General features: G+C 44.1%; 1 protein-coding gene across 2 annotated transcripts in view; it reads right to left on the bottom strand.

Annotated features, from left to right (window-relative positions):
- UNC5C (unc-5 netrin receptor C) overlaps positions 1-17,775 on the bottom strand; it is a 245,542-nt gene that overhangs the window by 42,284 nt on the left and 185,483 nt on the right. For both annotated transcript variants that reach the window (XM_032186568.1, XM_032186569.1), the window contains exons 4-5: positions 12,002-12,105; positions 313-493 (exon numbers count right to left, since the gene is read on the bottom strand). In XM_032186568.1, the coding sequence (XP_032042459.1) occupies positions 313-493; positions 12,002-12,105 (285 nt within the window). The remainder of the gene's footprint in view (positions 1-312; positions 494-12,001; positions 12,106-17,775) is intronic.

Below are 17,775 nucleotides of genomic sequence, written 5' to 3'. Positions count from 1 at the left end.
TTGCTGGCATGTGTTAAGGGAAGGGAAGTGCCTGCTCTCTCTTCAATCAGACAACCAGCATTTGTGTAGGTGCCTGGTCCCCCTTTAACACTGTCCTCTGTCACCAAAAAGCCAAGCCATCAGTCCTGTCCTGAGTGTTTCCAGTACTGAGCTCTGACTGCAACCCCTATACGTGGCTGCAAGTCCCCAGGCAGCCCAGGAGGACCAGTCTGGTCACGGACTGCAGTAAAAGTTACACACAGGCATCTTCCATCTCTAGGAGTGTCCCTCCTGAACATCCACTCTCATGCAGCAGGACAAGGCATCACTCACCGTATACGATCACAGTCGCTGTAGTGCTTTTCCTTTTGGCCACGATGTTTTTGGCGACACAGGTGTAGTTGGCTGTGTCAGAAAGCCGGGCTTGCTTGATGATCAGGTTGTGATCAATGGTGATGTAAAAATTTCGGTCTTCCACGGGATCAATCACCTCTTCGTTCTTCAGCCACTCCACCTGGGGGTTTCAAAGGGTGGGAGGGGAGGCAGCGAGTCAGCATGCAGTCACATCACAACAAGCACAGTACCTATGATTTTTACGCTCATCCCAGAGAGCTCTACGAGTCAAGTCACACTATGAAGGACTCACCTGTTGCATGCTGCCAGCTGAAATAAAACACCATGGCAGCAACATGGGAGAGCAGCACTCACACCTGTCTTTCCATTTAGGCCCTCTTCCCTCCCACCTTTCCACCCAATACTTGCCATGCCTTGCCTGCAAAATATCAGTGCCTGTTCAGAGTGCAGAGCTGCTGGGTAGAGAGAAATAGCTGAGCTATACCTTCAGAGTCTGAGGCACAAATGTGGAATACGATACCTTGGGACTATATCTACAAGGAGAAAATTCTCTTATACTATTGGTAACCCTAAAGCAGCCCAGGTCTCACCCTTTCTTTTCTACATCTTAACTAATAACGCAGTAACCCTGTACGTACCTGCACAGGGTCTACCACAGGGAGACCCTATGCCAGAGTAGGTCATGCTAACAGACTGCAGACACATCAATATTTTTCAGTCTACGTGCACTCACACGTACTTGCATGATATTGTTTTGCTGCAGTGAGGATTGAACGAAATAGAGATAGTTACCAAGGAAATAGGGGCTTACAAAGCCTACATCAGTGCTTAGTTATCTCCTTTCTTTATTTAAGCCATGTATATATGTATTAATAAAGCGTTATTTCCTTGGTTATACAGAAAAATATTTTACATATGTTTTTAAATTCTGACAATGTTCCTTTTATTGCCTTCCTAAAGAAACACCTTATTATACCCCAGCTGACTGCTGCGAGCCACCCTAATGTAATTTGGCTGGAACCTAGTAGCTCACTTTCCTTTGAACCGGGCATGCTCTGAAGGAAGGGACCGGCGCCCTGGATGGATCAAAGCAGGGCCTTCATGTCACTGGATCATTTCAGCTTGTGCCCAGAGTTAATGAAAGGAAGGAAAATATAAACAAAATCAGCCCGCTGGGCCCGAGAGGTGCTAACTGCCAAGACCTGCTTTTGCAAAGCCCACTTTGATGCACTGCCTGAGCATTCGCGTATCCTGAAATCAACCCAAAACTCATGATGCAAAAAGGGCTGTAGAAATGGACAGGAAACAGGGGAGGAAGAGAAAGACATAAAATGTGAAGCTGTGTTTCTATCACTGCAGCATTCACATTTTATCTGCCCTGGAAGATGCAAGCTCTTAGTGAATAACCTGGTTTTCCTTGCCAGGGTGGCTGAAATTGTTCTTCCTCCTTTCCTGAATCTGAACTGCTCTCAGGTATAATCAAGACAGACAGATTTTTGTTCAGTCAATGGCAACGTCTAGCTCCTTGCTCACCCACAGGTCAAGTCCGCATGCATCTGAGACTGAAAAACAAGCCAGCAGCTCGCCTCTCCTCCAGCGGAAGGCTGCTCCTTAACCCCTGCCTCTCACACAAACCAAATGTCTTTCTTGTTTTCCAATACCATTATTTGTTTCTGGGACAGAGTGCAGCCTTGTACTAGGACTCCAAAAGATGCTACACGCACTGCCAGGGCTGTGTGCCCCCTCCACATCCACCAACCCTTTTTCTGTGCTCTGCACGATGAGGACACTGGGACATCAGTCAAGACAGGACCATGTTTACACCATGATCTGAGGCTCAGTTCAACATTTTCCCGGTATGCTCACGCAAGTATATACACCAGCACCCCTTGCCACTACCCAAAGGCTCTGTACTCAATAAATACCAGCACTCTGCAACACTCCCTCTCTCTCTCCACAAAAGCACAGGCATGCATATTCAGCCTGGGTCTCAGCTGATTAGACAAAATTAAAGCTATGAGCATTAAATTCCCTTTCATCCCTGCAAGAAAACTGAAGAGGATATGAAAATAAGAGTTGCCAATATCAGGAAAAAAAAAAAGGCTCTACATAATTCAGTATACTGCCTCTGGCTCTTCATCAAATCGCTTGGGAAAAAGATCCTTTTCACCTAATGGCTTACAGAATTTGTTAACAATAAAACATTAAGCTTGCAGAACAACAGGATGTCTTTTTTCTTTTTTTTTTTTCTCTGAAAAATCTGTTTTGCCAGTACATCAGTACTGTGTGCGTGTGTCTAAACCCCATCTCTTTTGCTAGACATTCTTTAACTCATCTAATTCCTTCTTCTTCTGGGTATCTGGGTTTTCATGATGCCACAAGTCTGTTCACGTAGCAAAATATCATGAAATCTGACGGGAGGAACTGAAGAAAAGATGGCTGAGATGACACGAGAAGGGAGACTCCTTTCATACACATCAGTATAAAGAGCAATGCGAAAAGAGCACACCACTCCAGCACTAATTAGCTCTTATGTTTTGTTTTCTCCTTCAGTCCTTGTACAAACGTTACCTAATTAAAACACACTACAACATGTAAATGAGAATTTTGTTAGTATATATTTGCAGTTACTAATGGAATATTTTTTTTTTTTTTTTTCCTGGAGCTGCTCACTCACTGGCTGCAGTGCCCAGCACTGCTGGACCTCAGTCCAGAGCCAGATTTGTTTCTTGAGTAACCAGAACTGGTGAGAGCAGGGCTGTTTTGCCACATGTATGGGAACCGATCCGGTGTCAAACACAAAACAGGAGAGAGCAGAGCGGAGTGAGACAGTGTGATTTACGAGTGACAAGTATGCAAACTGGTATTACCGAAGTTAAAAGCGACAATCTCTTTTGATGCCGTGTCATTCCCCAAGGTGCAGCCCCCTCACTGAAGCAGGTTGTTAACCCAGTCAACGCAGGAACTCATCCTGAGTTTAATTCAGCTGCCTGCATGATGGTGACTGGAGCCCTGGGGGAGCCGTGCTGCTCACACAAGACCAGAGGAACACCAGACACTTGTGTGCTGGAGATCTGTACCCCTCTGGGCAGGATACCCATGGACATTTTGAGGTCCACAAGATGCCTGTCTTTCAGGGTCTGGCCAAATCCTGCTCTTGTGCCTCCATTTTCCAGCGTCTTCCCTGGAGAAGACATTTCTAGAGTAGATGTTTGGAGACATTTATAAAGCAGATATCTGCTTTTGTCTCTATATTGAGAGCATGTATTTACTGCCTGCAGTCACAAAGAATCTTCGACAGATACCTAGCTCTGTCTATCCCATTAAATGCATGTCCCTCCAACTACCATTAATAAATATGTGCTTAGCTGTGCATACGTATAGAATAAGCCTGAGCATCATTTTCTCTTTATTGTACCAGGAATCCTGTTATTGGCCACAACACTGCCATGAAGGATGGGGTAAGTGCTCTGTCCTGGCGATGCCAGCTATGGAAAATTACAACACTCAACTGGCTTTTCACACACACCAGCCCTGCAGAACAAAGCCAGCAGGAGATTCCTCCTCCTATTTTTATTTTCCAACGAAGACATTTTTATTTGTTAAACATTTGCAGGCTGACCAGCAAGAGAAGGACCCTCTGCAATGGTGTGACCGCAACTTCTGACCTGCAGCAACTGCAGAGGCTAAAAGAGGGCAAGTGGGGAGCACAACTGGCTCCTGCTAGCGGCTGGCCAGAGCTGCTCAGCCCTCTGCGAGTACCTTGCACAGGCACACGGCTCCTGCCAGCTGCGACGACACTGCACGTAGCTGATACTGTGAGGCCCTGCCGTCCCTGTGACTGGCTGAGGAAACGCACAGCCTGACACGGCTCTAATTTAGAGCAGCATACCTTGTAGTGTGTTTTTTTTTTTTTTTTTTTTTTTTTTTTTTTTCCTGTCATCCCACTCCCTGGTGAGAGACAGATGTGTTGTCTCTAATTATTCGCTGATTGGTATCGGGAGATACATTAACATAATTGGCACATTTGTTCTAATTAACAGAGGGAACCTGCCACATGCCACCCGACATGAAAAGCATGAGAGTGAGAGCAGAAAACCCGCAGCCACCGGGACAGCGGCACCTCGGAGCTGTGGCCAGAGCCGAGCTGCTGCACGATGCTCCCAGCAGCAGCCTGAAATAACACAGCAAAGACTGAGGTGTGCAAAGCAGGGCCAGGCTCCTGCGAAGGCTAAACGAACACAGAGAACATAAATCACACCAGCGATTACATACGCGGAAAAACCTATTACGGAGGCTAATTGCTGACACAAATTTAGCCGTGCCGAGTTGCTAGCATTACCAGGTACTTAAGTCTCTTGGCACACTTGTGTATGCGTGACTGTTTTAGAAGCTGGTGGAGCAGAAGCACAGCTGTTCTGAGACGAAGGATGGAAATGGGATGTTTGTTCTCTGGTTGTTCCTTACACCTCTCACCATCTCAAGGAAATTCAGCAGGGTGCAAGTCCTGGATCCTGCTCTCTCCCCCACACCAACCTGCCCCAGTCTCATCCTCAGAGCTGAGGGCACCTGCCAAAACCAGCAAGCCTTCTGCCCCTGCAGGCACAGGCAAAACCCTCCAACACCCAGGAGGGCAGTTCTCCAGAACAAACAAGATGCAAATGGCTGGGAGCAGTGAGAGATTTGCCTCCATAAAAGATGAGCTAGGATCCCAGGAAGTGAAACGATTGCAACCCTGCCTTCCCCATGCCTTGCCAGAACTGCAGGATTGCATTCGAACTCATCTCCCAGCTGCGCTGGTGTTTCAGGTCATGTTCCCTACGTGTGGCAGTAAGAATAAAACATTTGTGAAGCTAACTACTGATTTGGACAGAGTACAAGATACCCAAGTGAGACTGAGAAAACTCTAGCAGTTTTCGTATGCGCTATCGAGCCAACAGCTATTTCAGGTATATTGAGACTCGAGTGCCTCTTTGAAGAATGTTATTTGACTTTTGGATTTGGTTTCAAACATACACTTTCATCCCAGCAATGAGAGAATGCTGTCCTTCGCATGCTAGTTGCTGGAAATACATTTCTGTACCTGCTTTTTTTTTTTTTTTTTTTAAAGCAACAACAACAAAAAAAAGAAAAAAATTAGCCTCCAAAGAGGCTGAGATTACAGAAATGAGAGATTGCAAAATACATCTTGAGAATGAGATGGCAAATGCAAACTGCAGTGACATTTTGTTCAGTTGTTCTTTGCTTCTTTTGTTTCTGCTGCCAATATGGGGAATTTGTGTTCCTGCTGTGGAAGCACTTCCTTAATTGCACATACACCCAGCCTGCTGCCTGAGTACCAAAATCTATACAGGGGGTTCATACAGCTGCTGGAAGTCTCTGGCCCTATTACAGCTTCACTTTGTGTGCAATGGGGAAGTAAAGCCTCACAGAGGAAACTTCCAAGGCTGAGGAGGACGGCATCTCTCAGGTAATTGCAGGTGCAGAACTTTGTGTCATGGAGCTATAAATTCAAATATTGTGGCATCATGAACTGAAACCCATGGTGGATGCCCTGTGGCCCACAAGAGATGCTAAGCTCCTTTTTCTGCATGGAACAAAGCGTTAGGATGGAGGTGCTACAGCTCATGTGTGTTGGTTGGCATTTTTGGCAGCTGGACTCCACAAATCCCAAAGCGACTGGGGATTTTCTGTTTGGAAACCATTTCAAACAGGTTATTTGTTTGGAAACTGCTTTAAAGGGGTTATCTGTGTGAAGTCTGTGGTACTTCAAATATGCCCATGATGGGAAGATGGATGGATAGAAGGAGGTATATGCTTTTCACAATCATTAAATTCAATAAGGGAAAAGGATGTTGAGGGTGACTGTAGTCCCTTTCCTGACCCCTCTGAACTTGTCACATGAACAACTCCCCTTACTGCTTTTAAAGGCATACAGGATTATGTTCAGTCAGGGAGCACACTATTGAAAGAAGAACATCAGCTCTAGAAGCACCTGGAAATTCCTGAGCAAACCCCAACAAAACCTGATCAAACAACTCTTGAGTGACAGCTAATGTGTGGGCTCTACAGACCAAATTTTGAAAGCACTTCTCTTAAAACATGGAAGCATCATAGTTCTTCACACCTACAGCAGCACTGAATCTGAACAGGCTACTGCCAGAAGAGCTGACTGAAGCAAATACTACTGCTGTAAATGCTGGTGAGAACTCAAGCTCCACAAACTGCTGTCAGAGGTGACTCTCACACTTCAGGCACTGTGAGGACTTGGCTATTAGGACCTAGAATCAGTTTTTGTCAAAGTAGAGCCTGATGGAGTAATGCTGTATGTGTACAGAGTAGTATCTCCAGGATGTGAAGCTACCTTCTCAAAGGGAGCAGCTTGGAGGTATGGTCGTCTACCTCATCAAAAATGCTGCCAAAATCTATATCCCATGTTGTACATGTATATCTTCCAAAAAAATGTGTATAATGGAAAACACTACTTTTTCTGAGTACAGTATGAGAAGGATAGGGAGTTAGTGTTAGCTAAACTAGTACCCCAGAGCCACCTTCACCACAAAAAGCCATAGAGAGGAGAGGTTAGCAGAGTGTGTTACCAGTCATGCAGAACACCTCCCATTGCAATATTTTATGGAGGAACTAGAAACGTGACTGTTCTCCAGATCATCTTTGCTTGTGGTGAGATTTAAGCAAACAACAGCTTAATTCACAGAGAAGCAAGCACTGTCCTCACTTGCAGTGGTGTCAGTGGAACTGCACTAGAAAGGAAAAGGATAGGGTTAGAAACCACAGAAAACTCAGGTCTCAAAAAACTCAGTCCTGCCTGAAGAGCTACAGATCTCAGCAGGGGTTTCTACACCACAGAAATGAACCAGTAGGGAACATTAAACACAAAGCTTCATCAAAAGGTGCTGCCAAAATCTGTCCCCCAACACTGCATAGCTTCCAAAAATATGCATAAGGTAAATATAAATACATAACAAATGAAGAAATAACCTAGTAATCAGTGCGTTTCCCAGAAAGCACAAGACCCAAATGCAAGCCTGTTCTCCAGCGGGGGGGTGTAAGCTGTTTCTTGCCTCTCAGAAGAGTGTCCCTGCCACCCAAAAATAGAGTGGGCTGCAGAAAGAACTGATATGTACAGGACCAGACACTGATAGATACAGGGAACCTTATCCTGTGCTTTTGAAGGACAATCCTGCACTGGCAGACCTTATCCAACAGCTCTGCAGGGCAAAATGAACAGACAGTCCTTGGAGCAGGAGTTAGGGCTCCTTTGCACCACAGAGCTTATTCACCTCCCTGCTCCTCTCTGACTCAGGACAGTCAAGGTAGGATCTGGGCATCAATCTGTTGTGCCAGCAACACCGAACCATGGACATAAACCTCCCATCAATCAGCATCCACCCTCGAGGCTTTGGGTAAATAAACCTTAATCAGTCCTGGAAGATAAAACAGCTGCTTTGAGCTTCTGGAGCACATTTTTCCCCTCTTAATTTGATCCAGGAGAAGCAACGTGCATCACGCCCCAGCAGCAGAGATAAGCATGGAGCACCAATGGTTGAAGCCTCTGGTGGAATTTGGTAGCAAAAGAGAGAAGAAGAGTTGTGCTCCTCCCACAGATGAACCCATGTCCCCCTTCCTCATCTTCCTCCTGCTGACACCTGAAGGCATTCAGCTGTGTGCTGCAAGGCACTGCAAAGGACAGTGCTGCTTCCCAGCTAATTAGTATTTGTGCCCACAAACTGCTCCCCTCCCTTTCTCTTTAAGCTTGTTTTCCTGCTGGGAATATAAACTCTGTCTCAGTGACACACACCTGCATGGAAATGCATACACATGAACTTCCAATTAAGGGACAACTGCAGCAAAATATAAGCGTCTCTCATGAAAGGAGGCAAACAGCAGTCGTATTAATAATCAATTAGACAGAGCAGCCACCTGATGCTGCCTATTTAAAGAAGACTCCAGCTTCCACCAGGTTTTCCCCATGCAATGATAGCTCAATGAAGCCTGTGTCACAGTCATCTTGACTCAGCAAAACACCTCGGTCTGCCTCTTGACAGAGGGATGCTTTCCTCCTTGCGCTAATTCCTAATTAGAGACATGGATGTGGATAAATACTATGTCATGTTTTAAACTCAAATGGGTCACCAAACTTCATGCTGCACCCTGCTCTCCAGTTAAACTCCTCTGTGAAACACTTCAATTATAATTAAAGAAGCAATTATTCCCCTGGTGAAGGTGCAGCAAATCACACATTTCAATGCAGAAGTTCGTCTAGCAGCTTATGGCATATTAACCAATCTTACATCTCATTGATGCTTTGATCTATATCCTATCTCTGTGACCTAATTTGCTGTGACTCGGTGTCTCTGACTGTATTTTACCATGTGCAATATGATGCTGGCATCTTTCAAAGAACAAATTAAATGAAACAGGGGATTAATTGCTAATAATTTTGTCATTCCTGTTGGAGCACTGCAAAATGGGATTCTTCCTGGCTTCATCAGGGCTGGTGGGTAGAGTTATATGACCACAAAGAAGCTGATCTGATTTTCCTAGTGACCAAGCAAACTTTCTGCTTCTTACTTTGTCCCAAGTGAACAAGCAGGATGTACTTTGATTTGACCTCAGGACGTGAGGCTGGTGTAGTTTAACACGTACCCTTCTATTCTTCTTCTATTTGGATCTTGAAGTTTCTTTTCTGTGGCCATGATCTGAGCCTACACTAACGCTCATCATGTCCTAGTGCATCTGAGGGACTGGTAAGTGCTGCTTTAAAAGCTTTGCCTGCCCAGCTCGATATTTGTCCTTCTTGCCCTCTCGAGCAGCTGAATGCTGCTATGTGCTTCAGCCTTTCAATAACAAGAACTGCTCCAGCATTGATCCATAAGAGCTCGACACAGTTAACTGCAATTAAATATACTGGCAATTATAGGACTAAATTTCCTCGCTACCAAAAGGAGAAAAGAATTTATCCCTAAGTGTGGTTGTTCCCACCACTTGGAAACACCAGGAGAAATAAATAAATAAATTTAATTGATTAATAAGAATTAAATAATAATAATAAGAAGAAAAACAACAACGAAGCAAACAAACAAACAAACAAAAAAAACAAGTGGAAGACTTCAGGACTCTGGACTCCAACACGATGTCACATTGAATGTGTATTTTGTACAGTTTCAGTGTAATCTTTTCTTCCCTCTTTGTTGCTAAAGCCAGTGACCGCTGCAGAAGCCAGTAAGTCAAAAAAAAAAAAAAACAAAAAAAAAGAACACCAAAACACAACAGAGCGCACGGAGTGGGAAGAGTCTGAGATACATGGTCACTAAAGCATTTGGAAATACTGCTGATAGCTGCAGCATTTATGATACCCTACTCTACCTGGAACCAAACCAGACTTTCTCCAATGTGCAAAAAAGCCTCATCCTGCTGCCTGCCTTCTCCCAAGTCCCTTCTTACTTAGTTACCTGTGCCACTATATCAGAAACTTCTCTGAACAAATAAATGAAGTCTTAAACAAAGAACTCAGTCATCTCTAAATTAAAATAATCATGTAATCCTTCAACCCACCAAGTTACCTTTCATCTTGCCATTTTTTTAAATTTATCTTACCAGCTTCACCAAGTGGCTGCAATGAAGTGTCACATTAAGGTATTCATATTCATTAGTGTTCAGGTCTTTGTTCTTTTAATAGTGTTGGAAAGAATCTACAAAGAGGCTGTATTAGGCGGCTGTCCAATCTGGGTGTTTGATCTCCTCCCGACTTCAAAAGTCAGAAGAGAAAAAAAATACAACATTGAGAATGGCTCTTTTGAATGTCAGATGGGGAGTATATGATTTCGGAGCCTGCCAAGTGTTAATTGGTGTCTGCCCTGACCACGGTACAAATAAGATTCAGAGCCTGTTAATGTAGAGTCATGAATCTCTGCTATTGACAAAGTAAGCCAGGATACTTGGAGGCAGGAAAAAGTGCAATTATTATGAAAGCAGCTCACAGGGGATCTTTTCAGAGATCACTTCCTTGGGAGATGTTGTACTAGGAAGCAGACATGGCTAGTGCGCCACATTTTTTTTGCCTTTACAGCTGCTTGGTGGAAGGAGGACAGATATAATTTGACTTAAGAATAACAATTACAAGTACTAATGGTTCGTGCAGAATTTTTTATAACAGCAGAGAGAGCTCTCCTTCCACATAGCATGCTAAATCATGCTCTTTGGGTTCTGGCCACCTGACCAGGCATTATAGACCTTTCCATGGGAATACCTGTGCTCACTGCCAACACTTCAGAGGTGCTTGTAACACCACACTCAAAAAAACTACCTGTCATGACCAGTCTCAGTTTCTAGCAAAGGTAAACATCTGCACCTCCAGAATAGCCTATCCCATTTCAAATACTCATCAAGGCACAATGGCAAATTGATTTGATGTAAAGGAGCATCTGAAAGGAAAAAATAATGCTGATAAGTTCTTGGGGAAAGCCAACTGATTAATATTGAGGTTGTCAGCAGGCTGGCTCAGCAGACCTAAATGCTCTTTACAGTTTTGGGAATCTTAAAGGCAAAAGAAAACAGCCTAAGGAAAAAGGAAAGAGGAGAAATCTTCTATGCTAATTATTCCCTCTAATGTTTGTGGACACTTTTCTGCAGTTCCAACTAAACCTGAACTTGGGGAGGTAACACTTAAAGTTTTGTCTCCTGAGAAATCAATCATCAGCACTGAGTGTCAACCAGTTCGCTACTTAGCCACGACAGCCTAACTTAGCGTAATGCAAATTGGAAACAGTTCCTTCTCTGCGCGGCAGAGGAAGGCCGAGGAGAATTCAGATAGGGGAATTACCATCATTAAAATCAATTTTTCTCTTAACAGCAGAAGCAGATTTAGGATTTCAGTGCTCCCCTGGGACTCAGAAACCCCTCTCCTGTGAGCAATGAGCCGAAGCCATTTTCGGCTGGAGCCACCACTGCACTTAGGCAGAGCAATGTGCTGCTGCCCGGCAGCACATATTTTGGTGAAGAGTAGATTTGCTCCTGCCAGGTAGACGGAAGGCTCCCCATTCTCTATTACTTAAAAGCCAGTGAGAACTACAGATAAACCTAAGAAAATGGATTATTTTGCAGATGTATCCCCTACTTGCCCCCACCTTGTGTTGCCTTACCTGGGAACCCATACTGGACCATGATACATCCTCTTGCACCTAGCTGGCCAGCCGGTGCACACACAAGTATATGCACAAATATGTGAGGGAAATAAAATCTAGCAAACAAAGAATTAAAATGTCTTTATAACATGTTTGAAAGATGCCTCTTTCAATAACTGAAATGGCCTTTTCTTTAAAAGGCCAAGGAAAGATAATAGGATGGTATTAGTGTGCCCCACCAGCTATGTGTCCTTTGGACACCAGTTTTAACTATGATTTCTGACAGAGAACAAAAACCTGAAACCAAACCTCCTATAGCTCTGCCCAGCAAGACACCATGATCGCTTCCAAAGCCATTAATCAGTTCCCGATCAATCCTGTCTACCAGCAGCAGGCAGTCAGCTCTCCGTTACCACCCATTCATCATGACATGCCCTCATTCCCTGCCCCATTAGCCACGGATCAGGCCTCAGTTAGGATACCCAAATGCCAGCTGCTTGGGGCAAAACACCACCGCTGCTCACCTCAGCTACTGGGATGCCTTCAGGGGGACGGCACTGGAGAAGGACCTCTTGCTCCAGGGACACTTCTTTCCCCAGGGGCTCCTGCTCAAAAGTCTTCCGGAGATCTGAGGAGGGAGAAAGAGGGGGAGAAGGAGACGAATTAATTGTGTTAATAGCTGGTGGTGCATATCACATTTGATTGCTGTACCGCCTCAGATGTGAGAGGTCTTACTAAACAGAGAAAATAGCATATGTCCTCCCTGGAAAGCGGAGCACTCAACACCGAGACATGTTTTCACTTCATTCAAGTATTAAATGGTCAGAGGTTTCATAGTGGATTTATTATTTATATTGTGGTAGTACACGTGAACCCAGCCAAGAACCAAGGCCTTGCTGTGAAAGGTCATGTTCAGACACAGAACAAAAGGAAAAAGAAATCCCATCTTCAGGTAATTTATGTTCGCTAAGCTATGCCAGTGAAACACTGAAGAAAGTTAAAGCAATTTATAACAACCTGTAAAACTAAAGCACAGAAGGTGAGTTTTTTTGTTACTTCTCTAACATATTTGCATCGGTGGTAAAATGGACTTGGGAATTTCCTGTTACCACTGGATCCCCATTTCCACCATGGTCTGACACACTCTCCATTGTGCCAGGATGGAGAGGGAAAGGCGAGCATTCAGCCCCAGTAGCAGCTGGGGACACTTCCCTGCTGCCTGTCCCTGCTGCAGGTGAGCACAGGGCCATGCTGGAATCCATATCAAAGAGCCAGTCTGGCTTTAGAAAATAAGCAAAAAAATCCACCATTTTAACCCCAGATGTTGATGTAGGGGGCTTTAACCTACACCATGGAAGACAGAACTGGAAATGTTATTGGATGACATGTCAAGCTCTGCCTGGTTGTGTCTGTTGGCATCCTTGACATGCTGGTGGTACTCTGGGCCAGGGAGGCTACATGTGAGAGGGATCACAGCAAAACAACTGGAGAGATTAGGTCTGTCCCTGACACCTGTACGTATCCTGGGCACATGTCATGCTGGGTTAAAGCAGTTTGCTTTAGATGAGCGATAACTCGGACTATATTACTGCTAGTTCCACAGGTATCTCCAGTGGAGAAGAATTCCCTCCACATCAGGTATATTTTAATACACATAATGTACACATACATACGTGCTATGGACAATTATAACAGATGCACTGCGCTCTAATATCACGAAGATAAGTGAGAAAGTGATTATGCAGCCAGTAATAGAAGAATATAAGCACAGCAATAAATAGCCCATTAATAATAGCATTCGTGTGTTCGGATATGGAGGGATGAATACAGTAGAGCCAGATTAGACAGATAATAATCTGAGGCTTTTCCTTGACACATTGATTTACTGTCCTCCCTACCTTCCTGAAACATTAATAGAGCTCTGAAGTTTCCAGCAGCCTCACGTGTGCACAGCAATCACCTCACTCACAAAATGCTTGCCTCCAGAAAAAAAAAACACCAATTTTAATGCAAACAAAAGTAAACAGCATTAAGTCTAAAAATGTGTAATAACAATAAAAAAAAAGGCAAAAAGCAAACAAAAAACCTAACACTTTACCCTCTTTATTCTCAGCAGCTGTAACTGCATGGCCTGTTTTCCCTGGGAAGTGCCGCAGCACAGTTATGGGAGGTGAGAGGAATCCCATGGGATGCGGCTCCCCCAGCTCCCCTCCTACGCTGCAGAGCCTCGCTGGGCGTGAAGCACTTGAGCAGCGCCACTGCTTTGCAGTGGGTCAATGATCCACAAACTAAAAATACGCTAAGTAGGGGCCTTGACATAATAGACAGCAATGTTCTCAAAGGAGCCATTAGATACCGTTGAGTAAATGATACTCATTTGGAAAAGAAAAAAAAAAAAAAAAAAGTACTTGATTGTGTATTTACAAGACTGGGAGCTTTTATCCCCTATTCTGTTGGCTTCCTCCCACGTTTACAGCCTTATGCAGCCAGAGCTACCCACCACCTTCCCCTGCAGCCCTGCCACCTACTAATAGCTACAGATGGCAGCTGTGCAGGGCACTTCTTACCTAAGCAGGCATAAGGTTCACTGGTTGCAAAAGACAAGCAAGTTAATAAGGTGGGTTTTTAGATGATGAAGAAGTGGAGGGCCTGGACAAATAATTTCCTCACTTTCTGTAGCTATCATGAAAGTCCCCGCTGGGACAGAAATGAGTTTTGAAATCACTCCTTTTTCCTATGGCCCTTGCAGCGTGATTTCTTTAGATCAAGACTTCCTTCCAGTTCTTCAGTCTTCAGCTTCCTTTTCCATTTAACAGTTACAGTCATCACGGCAACTTCACACTATCAACCAGGAGTGGGTGAGCTTGCTAATGTACTGAGGGACTTTGGATCTTTTCCAAAGGGAGCCTTTTCAAACACATTTGTCACTTTTCGGAAGCGTCAGAGAAGTTACGATTGCTTGCAAGCAAGGGCAGAAGGGGTACATTTTCCCACAGAATGGTAAAAGACAAATAAAATACATCCCAAAAAAAAAAGAAAAAAAAAAGTTTTAACAATCTTCAGAAAATATGCCTTAAAATAAACAACACAACAATAAAATATTTGATCCATTCTGTGTCAGGACCTCTTTGTCTGTGAAGAGGCAGTGTGAATTATTAAAGCTTCAGGTCAGCAGCAGCCCTGTTAACATGATGGTGAGAGAGCCTTCTTCCCCCTACCCCTCAATAGGGAGAGACACTTATTTAGTGCACCTGCACTTCCTTTCCATTATAATTTTAGTAATGAAGAATAATCCCTGATTGCATTAGCGATATTCCCGTTATACAGGCAGCATTGCTGCCACAGCTCATCACTTCAGAGTGGAGCAAGCCCTGGTGGGAAGCGATGCTGAAAGGTCCCCCTTGTTCTGCTTGTGGGCACCTTCACATCTTGCACCCAGCCACAGGTGAGGATATCACCGCCAGGCCCAGGGGACAGCCTGTACCACCATCAGGTTTCCCCCCCTGCCTCTAACTTCTCTTCAAGGCTTTCTTCATAAAAAGAAAAGAAGGAGAAGAATTAAAATTCTGGTCTGCCACCTTGAGCTAGACTATTTTCTTTACTAACGTAGAATCTTAGTAAATTCAGAGAGGGCTCTTGTGGCATATACTGCAGCACATTTACAGCATACTTAAGATGAGACTTTCATCCGAGACTCCTGAAATACTTCTGTGCAAGCCTCTCTGTTAAGGACAGATGGCTGCATTCAGAGCTGCATTGAAATGAGAGAATTTCCACAAGCATAAAACTGAAATAGTGTAATGGGAAATCAAAATCTCAGTGTATGCCATATTGTTAACTTTATTCCTGAATTTCTATGTGTTTGGTGGGGAGAGGGGCATTAGAGCTTAATTTCGATGCATTGTTAAATTCCTTTTAAGTTTAATGCATATTTAGCTTACAAACAGCTCAAAAGTTGCATTTTCACCTGCTAAAGGTAATAGTTTCTATACGAACTCATAGCATGTCCTTAGTTCATTTTCTACCTGTCATCTTCTACAAAAGAGTAAAGAATAGCCTTTTTTTTTTTTTTTTTTTAACCAAATGTATTTTACCTCCTTTCCATTGCTCTGTATTTTGCTGTGATGGGTGGGTGGGTAAAACTTTAAGGATATCTTTTATCATTTCTGAGAAACGTGATAAGAGGCAGGTCAGATGCCTTCAAGTCAGTGCTAATGCAAGGGTGACTAATGAATGAGAATGAAAAACGGACACTTGTCAGACAGGAATTAGATGTAAACCAGAAATGAACAGAACAATGCCGCATTACTGTCAGAGAAAGATGGATTTCTGCCCTTGGTAGACCTTAAAGACTCTTTATTCTGTGCTCCTTCTAGTAACTCCAACTTTCCTTCTATAAATATGTTTAAAAAAAATGAGCAAGCTTTAAGAATAAAAAAAGAAAAGCCACGTTATTTTTTATCCAACTTTCCTGTTAGCTATGCCCATTGAGAAAAGAACATATATTTGATGTCTGTTGTCAGAAAAACAAGTTTTTAAGAATATGAAAAGACCTTCACAAGGAGAACATATATATGACAGTTTACTTCTTCCAGGCAGTACATATAGGCATCCATATAAAACCAAATGTACAATGTGCAAAAAATGCAGATAAAACACTTGAAAAGGGGGAACGAGGCTTGGCATCCTTTTAACTGTTATATCAATAGGTAGCCAAGCTCTCTAATCCAAGTCTAGTCTTTTAATTTTATCCAGACCGGTCCTCTTTAATATCTTCATCGATGATCTGGACGAGGGCATCGAGTGCACCCTCAGTAAGTTCGCAGATGACACCAAGTTAGGTGCGTGTGTCGATCTGCTTGAGGGTAGGAAAGCTCTGCAGGAGGATCTGGATAGGCTGGACCGATGGGCTGAGGTCAACTGCATGAAGTTTAACAAGGCCAAGTGCCGTGTCCTGCACCTGGGGCGCAATAACCCCAAGCAGAGCTACAGGCTGGGAGAGGAATGGTTGGAAAGCTGCCAGGCAGAGAAGGACCTGGGAGTGATGGTGGACAGTCGGCTGAATATGAGCCAGCAGTGTGCTCAGGTGGCCAAGAAGGCCAACGGCATCCTGGCTTGTATTAGGAACAGCGTAACCAGCAGGGCTAGGGAGGTGATCGTCCCCCTGTACTCAGCTCTGGTGAGGCCGCACCTCGAGTACTGTGTTCAGTTTTGGGCCCCTCGCTACAAGAAGGACATCGAGGTGCTTGAGCGGGTGCAGAGAAGGGCGACGAAGCTGGTGAGGGGCCTGGAGAACAAGTCCTACGAGGAGCGGCTGAGGGAGCTGGGCTTGTTCAGCCTGGAGAAGAGGAGGCTCAGGGGCGACCTTATCGCTCTTTTTAGGTACCTCAAGGGAGGCTGTAGCGAGGTGGGGGTTGGCCTGTTCTCCCACGTGCCTGGTGACAGGACGAGGGGGAATGGGTTTAAGTTGAGCCAGGGGAGTTTTAGGCTAGATGTTAGGAAGAACTTCTTCACTGAAAGGGTTGTGTGGCATTGGAACAGGCTGCCCAGGGAAGTGGTGGAGTCACCATCCTTGGAAGTCTTCAAAAGACGTTTAGATGTAGAGCTTAGGGATATGGTTTAGTGGAGGGCTGTTAGCGTTAGGTTGGAGGTTGGACTCGATGACCTTGAGGTCTCTTCCAACCTAGAAAATTCTGTGATTCTGTGATTCTGTGATTCTGTAATAAGAAATGCCCAAACAGAAAAATAATTGTGGAAAAAGAGTGGGAAAACATCACTGATGTTCTGTGTAACGAAAGAGGATCTGTGCTCTTGTAAAAACATATGTCACTGCATTTATTTCCCAAACATAGATGATTGATTGGTGCTGAGTTAGAAAAACATGAATAGTATTGTAAAACTGGCCTGTTCCTCTGCCATCACTTTCTGTGGTGCTGGTGAAGTTAATAACCTTTTTTTTTTTTTTTTTTTTTCCCCTAAAAAAAAAGCATTAGAGACTGAACTGCAGTCCAAATGTAAGAAAACAGGTGCTATCAGATATACTTCATCCTCTCTCTTCTGTTCACAGCTGAATTTACAACCTTTGTCATGCTCAATCACACTGGTGGGTAAATGATGGAAAGGTTATATATAAAAATTCTCTTTTCTTTCATTTTGTCCTTGTGTGGTTTCAGCTCTTTGTTGTTAATTAGATCAAACCAGACTTCCACTGAGACTGTTACAAGAGTGTCATCAGCCCAGGGGATCCCCCTGAAACCTCTGTCAGTTGTAAGTGGGGTGCCTCTCTCTGCAGAGTCCC

The sequence above is a fragment of the Aythya fuligula genome, chromosome 4 (assembly GCF_009819795.1).
Source record: "Aythya fuligula isolate bAytFul2 chromosome 4, bAytFul2.pri, whole genome shotgun sequence".
In the NCBI taxonomy this organism is placed as follows: Eukaryota; Metazoa; Chordata; class Aves; order Anseriformes; family Anatidae; genus Aythya; species Aythya fuligula.
Note: the sequence above shows the minus strand (reverse complement) of the source record. Positions and strands in the feature narration are given on the sequence as shown.